General features: G+C 42.6%; 1 protein-coding gene across 1 annotated transcript in view; it reads right to left on the reverse strand.

Moving 5' to 3' along the window:
• Nucleotides 1–2,161: 2,161 nt before the first annotated feature.
• Nucleotides 2,162–11,807, reverse strand: part of LOC308291973 (E3 ubiquitin-protein ligase TRIM39-like) — a 14,992-nt gene continuing 5,346 nt past the window's right edge. Inside the window, exon 5 of the mRNA XM_080734152.1 lies at nt 2,162–5,404. Coding sequence (XP_080590278.1) covers nt 4,851–5,404 — 554 coding nt within the window. The 3' untranslated portion in view covers nt 2,162–4,850. The remainder of the gene's footprint in view (nt 5,405–11,807) is intronic.

Raw genomic sequence — 11,807 nt, forward strand, 5'->3', positions numbered from 1 at the left:
ACTCAATAAAAACCAAGTTATGCTGACTAGAACTATGACTAAATATATTGACAATTTTGTCAACAAATAAAAACTAGACTAAAATGTGAGGGAGGGACTAGTGGAGAAGAGATCCAGTAGAACTAAAAGACATTTTATGTTTGGTTGTGTGTGTGGGTGTTGCGATCCGAAAATAGCCGATCTGCAAGCTCACAACGCGGCACAGACACAAATCACGATGTGAGCTTGTAAATCTGCAATTTTTGGGACACAGGTAAGTATAAATCAAGCATTTTGATACATGTTAAGGGCCATTTATAGTTACGTATGGTTGATTTTGTGTACGTTTGGGGGTGAGAGAACACATACGGTAATTGTGTTAATATGCATAGTTCCGTATACGGTCTCTGTGTTATATACAATCAATAAAGCCTATGTACATACTGTATCCACTGGATGGCACCCAAATGCATCTTCCCAATGAGCAAATACTACAGCTGAGTTCTCTCCCCCATCTATGCTTGCTCTCTCACTCTGTCAGCAAATCTGTACCGTGTGTAACTATTTGTATGTTGTCTTTATCTTTAGTACACATCCTTATAAGACTATGTTTAGAATAGCATCTCTGTCAGAATGGACTATAAGAACTGTATGATAATGGTACAGGAGAGGGTGGTGCCCGGAAGGGGCTGACAGGACAGGCCAGGAGGCCTGTCCTCTGATGCTGTGAATGCTGTCACTCTGTTCAACTTTTTGCCTCTTTGGAATAAATCTTTGTCAATTCTTCAAATCCTTCATCCATGTGGAACATTCATATTTTTCTATAACAGCGCTGATTAGGCTGGCAGCGGGTCTGCGTCCTGGCTTGTTCACTACTGTTCAGTGTGTTGGTTACTTTGTGATTTCTTTCTTTCTTTTTTTAATGCCCACGGCAATGCATGAGGTCACTTCCACATACGAAATGGAGACCAGAAAAAAGACGAAACATTTCTCCCTCACTACTGCCCCCACGGTTGACAAAAGTTCACCACGGGTAGTTCATGTGTACGTACGTTTTTTTTTGTTGTCCGTAAGGTTACGGAGAGAAACAATTACGTACGGACCTCCGGACCAACCGGATCAAATCACTCTCCCCTCCGTTTCTTGTGTATTCCTGCGGTCCATGTACTACTATGCATGGTACTTTAGTAGATTTAGTCTGTTAAAATCTAATGTTATTTATTCAACTAAATTTAAACTAAAACGTTTCAGAATTACTAAAATATGACACAAATTATCTGTCAAAATGAACATGCTCAACATGTTGCTTTCTGATCTGCTATTTTCACCCAAGACATTTGGTGTAGAGGTGGGGAAAAGCAGGGGACCAATTACAGAACCCTGGGGAACCCCAGTCAATAAAGTATTATGGGGTTCAAGTGGTTCAGTATAAAGATTTATATACAAGAAACAATATTGATACTGTGACAATTACATGATCTTACATGATCAAATATACACTTTATCTCTGTATATTGTTTAAAAGAAAATCTGAAATCAAATATACATAAAATATGAGTTTGACATTTACATCATCATCATTGATGGACAGTATTTATGATACATATTTATAAATGTGTGGAGTGGAGGTTTGTGCACTTCTATCTGATCTAATCTAAGATCTAAAGCTCCCTGTGGTGACGACTCATTTTATACCATAGAGTTTGACATTAATATGGATTTGACCAGGGACCCCCATTTGAACATATTTGTAACAGGGACCCCCATTTGAACATATTTGTACCAGGGACCCCCATTTGAACATATTTGTACCAGGGACCCCCATTTGAACATATTTGTGACAAGGACCCCCATACGATATTTTGTTACAATTAAAAAAAAAACTAAAAAAGAAAACACGTAGCACAACAAGTACTGTAGCACAGCAACGCGTTGTGAGCTTGTAGATCTGCTATTTTCAAATAGCCAATGTATATAGCGGGTAACGTGGTTAAACTGCTATAATCTGCTATTTTATAAAATGTTTATTTTTTATATTTTTTTATAAAATGACGACCCAAATCTTGTCTTATGGGGGTCTGGGGTCAAAGGACAAACACATGGGGGTGTTGTCATGACAACGTTAGAGAAACACTGAATCTACAGGAGCTGTAATGTGTGACTGTCACTGATAATCAATCAATCAATCAATCAATCAATCTTTATTTATATAGCACATTTCATACAGCAAGTGCAGCCCAATGTGCTTCACAGAACAAAAAGACATTCAAAAGGAAGGGAACAATCAATTTTAACAATAAAATATAAAATATAAGGATAAAAATATAGACGTAAGAATAAAAAAGACAGCAATATGAGAGCAAATAAAAAGATAAAATAAACTAAAAACCTAAGTAAAAGCAATGCTGAAAAGGTGAGTCTTAAGATTTCGTTTAAAGCTATCAACTGAGACTGTGAGCCGCAGGTTTTCAGGCAAGCTGTTCCACAGTGTGGGGCCATAAAAACTAAAGGCTGCTTCTCCGTGTCTTATAGTTTCTGCCTTGGGTATTTCTAGGAGACCTGTGCCAAGGGACCTAAGTGGTCTGTTTGGAACATACCTGGAGAGCATTTCAGATAAATATACAGGTGCATTTCCATGATGTCAATGTGATGTCACCATGAGTCAAGAGTCCTGCATGGGTCCGATTTTGACAACCCGCGCCCTCCCCGCCCGTCATTAATCAGATCCGTGGACCGACCCGCTACCTGTGATTATATAAATAAAATCAAAACCAGATACGCCCGCCCGTCAAAAACATTACCCGTCGCCCGCCCGTCTACCCGTGATTACATGCATTAAAGTAAATAGCCTACAGCCGTGCATGCGGGCTTCCTGGCATCGCACTGAATCGGCCCTGCACGCCGTCCTCAGTGTTTGTACAGTATGTACAGTATTTACATAAACGCCAGGTCGGCTGCCACTCTTAATTGTGGGCTCGCTGAAAGGCGAGACCAGCATGTTATACCAAAACTTTATAGGTCAAGTTTATTCTCCTAAAAAAAATGACCGACAGTACAAAGGCAGGGCTTTTAGCCAATGAGGGAGGAAGATATAAATAACAGCTCGCACTTGTTGGTGGTGATGTCTCCAAAAACACTGCTCCCTCATTTATATACTAAGGTTATTCTCCTTTAGCCAATGAGGGAGCAGCGAGCCCACACTGTTTCGTAGGAACAGTATTACTAGTTATTTTAGATAGCCTTTAAACCACCCTTGCTATGATGAGAACATGGGCTAACGTGCTAGGGCATGCTGTGGTTGTGTCCGTGTGTTGTGTGTGTCCTGCCAGCAGCAGGCTGCTACACACTGTGACAGTGTGCGCTCCAGCCGCTCCTGTGTGAGTGCGACTTGATGTTTAGGCGGAAACAGTGCAGTTTGCATGCCGTGGTTCTGTCCTGCTGCTCACTGTGTGAGCTGCTGTGACGTTGTTTAGACAGAAACAGTTGTCTGATTTTCACAGTAAAATGTTGCCCGCCCGTGTTTAGTTGTGCACCGCCGGTCCCTGCACCAGCAAATTTAAAATGGTATATACTCCGCCTGTTTTCACCTGTCGGGTCCCCACAGATACCCAGCCCATTGCAGGACTCTGCCATGGGTCACTCATGCCCAAATACGGAGTGACGTCAGACTCGACAAGTCTGTTGAGTAACCATGGCGACCTGATGTCACCATCACATAAAGACTCTAAGACTACTAGTAAGACACCCAAGGGTGGAATGCGACCTCAGGGTGACATGCAACCTCGCCCTAAAGGGCGAGGTCGCGCCAATTCTTGACAATCTGGCCAACCACAGCGTTTCTCTGACGATTCTAGTTGTTGTCATTCTGGGGGGAGTTTGTTCATGTTTTTGTGAGGGTATCAACCCTAGGAGCTCAGCACACTCACAGAATCATGGCACACTCACAGAATCAATGTTATGCCCATACATGGAGTTCCCTGACTATGTTATGTCAAAACATGCCCATATGTGGACATTACCAAATATGGGCATTTCCAGATATGTCCTTAATATTGATAACATTGGGACAGGGATCTCCATATATGGGCATGAAACATATGTTAATTAGTAAAGCCAAGCTTAGGTTTGATGCCTTGGGATTTCTATATTTGGACATAAGTGTGTACCCAATAGGTCATCATCTGGAAAGGTAGGGTGTAAATCAAAGTAAAGCAGGGTTTTGAGCTAGTTAGGGTCAGAGATTGATGACATCAGAAATCCCCATATATGGGCATAAAGGGATTTTGCTTTTGGGAATGCCCATCTATGGCATTTTTATTTTATTTTATCCTTTATTAATAAAAATACATGTATGTATCCATATACATATGGAGTTCAATATTGATGTTTTTGGAGAAGGTATGTTGTAAATGTATGCTACTTAGTAAGGGGCCTCGGGTTAGATACTCTTTGTATGGCCTCTGGAGGTCCTTGGCGTCGGTTAGTAGTATGCCCAGCACATAAGATGTGGGACGTCACAAAGCCTGCGGCCATGTATCATTTTCCATCAGGCCTGTTGGTTTTCACGCTCCAGTGCGGCGTTCATGCGCTGCAAGTCAATGGCAGACTTGGCAGTCAGACAGACAGCCATTGACTCCGGCCTAACAATGGCTACTTTCTATGACGGTAGTCCCATATGACATGATGGACTGGACTATCTCCATATATAGTGTTATCCACATTTCGTGTAGCTGCCCTGTACAGGAAGTGATGTCACAACTCGCTGACATCACACTGACATCACAGAGGCTTCGGAAGGACGGTCACGAGGCTTCGGACACTCAAGCGACACGATTCTTCAGAGTATATGCGACCTTCGGTCGCAATAAAGACTATCTCTGCTCACACAGACACACTGAGGAGGAGTCAGACCATAACCTGAACCCAGCATAGAGAGGTTCAGTGAACGTGTCGTGGAAGGTATACAGGTGTGTCAGTGAGTCAGAGGACACTGTGTAGAAGGACAGAGTCCCAGCAGGACAGTCCACATACACTGCTACTCTGTTGGAGTCCCTAGAGGAACTGACAGGGAGGGAAGTCTGCTTACTATCGTGTCTGACTCTGTAACTGTTACCATCATTACCATCACAGTCCAGACTCCAAGACATGCTATTGGATCCAAGCCTACGATCCTCATCCTGTCCTTTCCTGCTGATTCCCTTGTAAGTCACAGCTATATCAACCCTTTTACTCCACTCCACCTCCCAGTAACTGCGTCTAGTCAGACCCTCTGTACACAGAACCTGATGCCAGTAATCAAACCTTTCAGGATGTTCAGGATATGATTGAACCGGTCCCGTTCCCAGCGGTGTCACCTTCCGATTGTCCTCAGACAGAGAGAGGTCTCTGTATGCTGTGTTTGTGTCCAGAGTGAGAAGCTGGAAATCTGATGAGAACAATTTACACAGTTAAGATTAAATACATTATTCACTGACTGACACACAACACAAACACGTGTACACATGCACACACACACATACACCCCCCCCCCCCCCCACACACACACACACACACAGACACACACACACACACACACGTAAAACCAGTAAGACTCCCTAATCGGGAGATAAGCGACCGTTGGTCGCTTATCTCCACAAATAGGCCAAAAGTTTGTTTTACCAATTATCAAGACATACGGGCAGTTGACAGTTTGCCATGGTTACTCATTGAAGTTGAATCTCCATATATGGAGATAACCTACGCATCACACTAAGTCTGACCTCACCAGCCCATATTTGGGCATGAGCAACTTATGTCTCCATATATGGAGATATGATGACATCACACAGTCCTCAGCCGATGATGTGGCGTGATGTCATACAATACACAAACGAGCCCTACAGTATAAAGGGGCAATTCTTGCCAGGAAAGAAGCATTTCTTCGACTCAGACCTTATCGCTAGGGTTGGCTTATAGCAGCTGTCGGTAGGACCATATATGGATTCTGTTAGTGTGGATCTCCTAACAGGGCATCATCTGGGATACAATCCCTTTTATGCCCATATATGGAGATCCCTAACAGAATCCCTTTCATGCCCATATATGGAGATCCCTAACAGAATCCCTTTTATGCCCATATATGGAGATCCCTAACAGCATCCCTTTTATGCCCATATATGGAGATCACTAACAGCTAACAGAATCCCTTTATGCCCATATATGGAGATCCCTAACAGAATCCCTTTTATGCCCATATATGGAGATCCCTAACAGAATCCCTTTTATGCCCATATATGGAGATCCCTAACAGAATCCCTTTTATGCCCATATATGGAGATCCCTAACAGAATCCCTTGTATGCCCATATATGGAGATCCCTAACAGAATCCCTTTTATGCCCATATATGGAGATCCCTAACAGAATCCCTTTTATGCCCATATATTATGGAGAAATCCCTGCTCTGAGTATCTGACATCAGTGTGATGTCACCTGTTTATGCCCATATATGGAGATCCCTGCTCTGCGTATCTGGTTGCTATGGTAAACAGTTGGTTGCTAGGGTAAAAAAACATGGTTGCTATGGTAAACAGTTGGTTGCTAGGGTAAACAGTTGGTTGCTAGGGTAAAACCATGGTTGCTAAGGTGGTTGCTAACGTACACTAACAAACCAGCAACAACAGACTGTTGCCACAGCAACGTACACAAAGGTTTGTGTACACATGTGGTGTGATGTCATACTGATGCGGAGATATGAGCAGGGCAAAGGTGTGACGTGTGACGTGTGACCGACGGACGGACGGACGGACGGACGGACGGACAGACGGACGGACGGCCGGTGGAGGTTTTCATAGTAAACTGCTCCCTGACGGTCGCAAAAATATTTTTTTGAAATATTGCTGATCTACAAGCTCACAACCTATTTGTTTGTTTGTTTGTTTGTTTGTTTTCACTCAAAATACTTTGTTTGCACTCACAACCAGATGACAACACAGTAAGATGTCTTAAAGCCTCCAGGTTTAGAAGTGACATTCTGTGAAAAAAATTTGTTTACTATAAGTTTATGTGGAAAAAAATACACACAAAATATTCATGGTAGAACACAATCATATTTGAACAAGGGGACCCCCCCCTCCCCCAACATAATCACATTTGAACTGACTACCCCCCCCTCCCTCATATTTAAAGCTATACTATGTAACATTTCTAATAAAACAAATCTTAAAATTGTCCTAACTATTAAATCACTAAAGTTTTAGAATACCCACTCCGTGAATTTCAGCTCCGAAAGCCTTTTCTATATATGTTTTTTACTGAGCCGTGATGGGGGTTGTTTTTCCCGGCAAAATTGCATCATCTGCATTCTTCCATATACGTTGTCTCCAGATCATACACTACCGGCCAATCACAGCGCAGATCATACACTACCGGCCAATCACAGCGTGTCTTGCCGTATTTTCAGGAAGTAGCTTGCCTCAACAGCAGTGTTTACGCTGGAAAAACGGCTGAAGAAAGCAATACCGCTACTGACCAGTAGTTGAGCAACTTCCATAGTATAGCTTTAAACTGGGGGGAACAATTATTCCAGTGCAGAGTGGTTTTATCAGATGAGCTCTTCTACTTGTTGATGTTTGAAATAGCTCATTGTCTGTCACATTGAAACATTATTTATTATTGTTTTATTATGAGCTTGTTGATCGGCTGTTTTGGATATATAGCCAATCTAAAAGCTCACAGCGCATCATAATGTGAGGTGTTGTGAGCTTGTTAGATCTGCCATTTTAGCTTATTTTTGTAACCGATATAAAAGCTTATGCCGCAACATGTTGTGAGCTTGTAGATCAGCAAACCCTAACCCTTATTAAAGCTCAGCACATATCATTACTGATGGTTAAGGCTAATAAGAGAGGGGAAGAGGACGACCAAACGACTTCCCATAATTCACCCTTTGTCAAGTCCCGCCCATTCAGTAGCGAAGTGTGATGTCACTTCCGTGAAATGGCGTGAAATGTCGCCCTCTACGGGGTTCATGCTGGTATTGTCTTGCATTCAAATCGCCATAGGGGATTCTGCGAACGCCGCATACAAGGTCTGTGTTAAAAATATAAACACACCATGCTCTCGGATTGACCCAAATGGATATGAAGCATCGACTAAGGTGGAAATGTACAGATTTACCCAAAGAGTAACACAATAAACGCTAGAAACGAGTTACAACAGGCTATATCAGATATGAATGAATATCATAAACTATGCAGAACCCCCCCGCTGACAGAAACGCGCACATGGTGTGTTTATATTTTTAACACAGACCTTATATGCGGCGTTCGCAGAATCCCCTATGGCAATCTGAATACAAAACAATACCAGCATGAACCCCCCAGAGGGCGACATTACGCACAAATGACGACATGGCTTCGTTTCTCTATTGTCATTCGTATTGTTATTCTGTGTGTTCAATTCTAATTTCAAACTTGGTTTCAGTGAAATGGAGCTGCTCAGTGGCAGTATAGTGACTCAGCATGTTTTTAAATATTTTTATTTCTCCAAAAATGATGTCTTAACCCACTGAACCTTAAGAAGGCGGAACCAGGGCGGGACAAGGCAGATAGAGCCTGCTGGTTGGTCAGTCGGGGACCAACCAGAAGGCTAACAAAGGGTGAATTATCAACTCAGATCAAGAAAAGTTGAGGATAGAAGAAGACAAACATAATGCAACATATTTTGAGTTTGTAAATAGTTTTTTATGACCCTGCTGTCACAATGTGACATGTAAGTTAACACATATGGTGCCAACCCCGAGTTTCCCGAGTTTGATTTCAAATAGACCGCTGTGCCAACCCCGAGTTTCCCGAGTTTGGCCTTAATTACTTAATTAGGTTAATTACACTCTCCCCCACCTTGTGACAAAGTTTGGTGCTTCTGTGATAAAAAATAAGTCAGAAATCACATATTGAACATGTGATGTGATCAAAAACAAAGACAAATGCTTCCCATGAACCACAATATTGCTAAAACATGGCTCAAATGGCTCAAATATAAAAAATCATATCTCTCTATATCGCTCTGTGCACGGGCTAGTAAATTGGGCTAGTAAATTCCACCTTTTATCACACGATGGCGCCATTGTCAGATTAGTGGCTGAAGTGAAACCAATGAAGCCAGCGTGTGTGTGTGTGTGTGTGTGTGTGTGTGTGTGTGTTTCCCCCAGGTCATGTGACCTATCACCCACGCAACAAACTAGTCTAGCCCTGGAATTAGTCTGCCTATCGTTACAATATTCTGCACAACATTTTCTACTATATCACAACAATGTCGATCACCTCCATCAAAGACGGTGGCGGTACAACAGCAGCTGTACGTTCTACTTTTGCGTCCCTTCCACGATAACAGGAAGAACCCATCGCCTGTTGTTATCAACAGGAACCTATATAATGGAGTCTAAAACATGAGGGATTTGTAATCGGACATTTGTCACTGAGAGAGAGAGAGAGAGCGAGAGAAGCCAGTGGTCCAGGGCTCACCCGCGGTCGCGGTGGTGCGAGGAGTCGGACTACGTCCTCGGTAGTTGAGGTTGGAAGTGGAACCAGTCGCGAACGCGATCCACTACGGACGAGGTCCAGCTGGACCGTCCATGCAGCCCACACAAAGGCCCCGCGTCGTGCTCCTGCCAAACCAGCGGCTCGCGTGAGGTAAATAGTTCTTTCTCTTTCTTTCCCCCACCTTTTTTCTGTTCCTGAAGTTGTATTTGTATTTCAGGAGTAACGTCTATCGCGAACTGCCGGTGGTATAGTGATCCACGATTACATTTAGAAATGTATTCAATCATTCACAGATGTTGGAGAGTCCATTCAGCTCTCAGAAGTCGCAGTCTAAAACAGCCGATCTACAAGCACACAACGCGTCGCATGGCGAGGCGTTGTGAGTCCTCTGACTGACTCGGGTGGAGAGTAGCACAGCGAGAGCGAAAAGGCACACATCTGATCCCAGACGGCCAGACCCCAACGTTCCAGTGAGATTTTATTTTATATATATATATATATATAGCCTATATAATCGTCAGATGAATCAATGTATTTTTTATAATCTAAGTCGCTCTGGGTAGGATAAATGTGTCTGCTAAACGCCTAAAACATTTAGGCTAAATATGTAAATTGATTTGTGAGGGAGAGAGAGAGAGAGATAGGGCTGGAGGGAGTGTGTGTGTGTGTGTGTGTGTGTGTGTGTGTGTGTGTGTGTGTGTGTGTGTGTGTGTGTGTGTGTGTGTGTGTGTGTGAGAGAGAGAGAGAGTGTGAGAGAGAGTGTGAGTGAGAGAGAGAATTTATTCTATTGTTGTGTGTGTATGAGAGAGGGAGGGGAGAGAGAGAAATAGTGTGTGTGTGTGTGTGTGTGTGTGTGTGTGTGTGTGTGTGTGTGTGTGTGTGTGTGTGTGTGTGTGTGTGTGTGTGTGTGTGTGTGAGAGAGAGAGAGAGAATGTATTCTATTGTTGTGTGTGTATGAGAGGGAGGGGAGAGAGAGAAATAGTTTGTGTGTGTGTGTGTGTGTGTGTGTGTGTGTGTGTGTGTGTGTGTGTGTGTGTGTGTGTGTGTGTGTGTGTGTGTGTGCGCGAGACAAATTGTATTGTATTGTAAATTGATTTTATTTTTCTATATTTACAGGTAGAGTGGTTCGGTGTAGAGAAACCTTGGGAGCCTGCTGACTTTCCTTTGGAGAACTGAAAACTTGGCCTGCTGTTTCTGACCGGCCTCATCTGAACATGCACACAGCCTCTGATCTTTGAACATGCACATATGCACGCACGCAGCCTCTGAACTGTGCACGCATGCAGACTCAGAACATGCACGCGCGCACACACACAATGTGAGAAACAATGTGAACAAGCCAGAGAAACTCTGAACTAGCAAGAATACACTTGATTGAAAACAGTAAAGAAACAAAATAAAAAACACTTATTTGTCTTATTCTTTTGTGTTTCTTTGAAGGAAAAATACTGTAAATACGATATTGAAGTCATTGAAGTCAAAGCTAAAAAGATCAAGTGAGTTTTCAGCCTGATACAGTATCATTCACTAAAAGCTGTTTTTCTCAAAACAAGGTCTAAAAAGGGGTCATTTTTGGCCTTTTTTTTTTTGTCTGGCCTATAAATACAGAAGCAAACATCGTAGAAACATGGTTCTTGGACCGGGTGAAACTAGAGAATCTCCTCTTTCATTCCCTGTGCTGTGTGATTTTGTCATGACAAAACTGAATGCTGAGGCTGTCTTCGAAGTTGGTCAAAAACATGGCAAGAGCACAGTACAGACAGAAATAAGCCATGGCAACAGATGTGTTAACTCATTGAATGCCATTTCAAGATGGCCCCCAAGTACCAGACTGCCACTATCCTAGATTTCTAGTGCACGGATCAATTTTTAGTACACGGATCGTGCACGCCCATGCACCATATATGCATCATATGTGTAGTACTTTTTAACAGCTTTCAAACAAAAAAATCCGCTTGGAAATCCGTTCAGGCATTCATGAGTTACAAGCCTTCAAAGTCAGACAAAACAGCCATTTTTGACATTTTGAAAGATGTGTTTGTTTGTTATGGGGCTACACGCCTAATACATTTGAGGCATTTTTAGAAATTTTTTTATAAAAAAATTTTTTGAATTTTTTTTTTTTTTTTTTTTTTTTTTCAAAATGGCTTCCAACTCGGGAAACTCGGGCTCTGGCAGCCTGGGACTACTGTAATAACTCGGGAAACTCGGGCCTTGGCAGTCAATGAGTTAATAGATCTATTCTTCCAATTTCTTTTTTTCCTAATGGTAGGAAATGGTTGAAAGACCAGACCATGAGCAGAGAAACC

The sequence above is a fragment of the Nannobrachium achirus genome (assembly GCF_963921795.1).
Source record: "Nannobrachium achirus genome assembly, chromosome: 9".
NCBI classification, from domain to species: Eukaryota; Metazoa; Chordata; class Actinopteri; order Myctophiformes; family Myctophidae; genus Nannobrachium; species Nannobrachium achirus.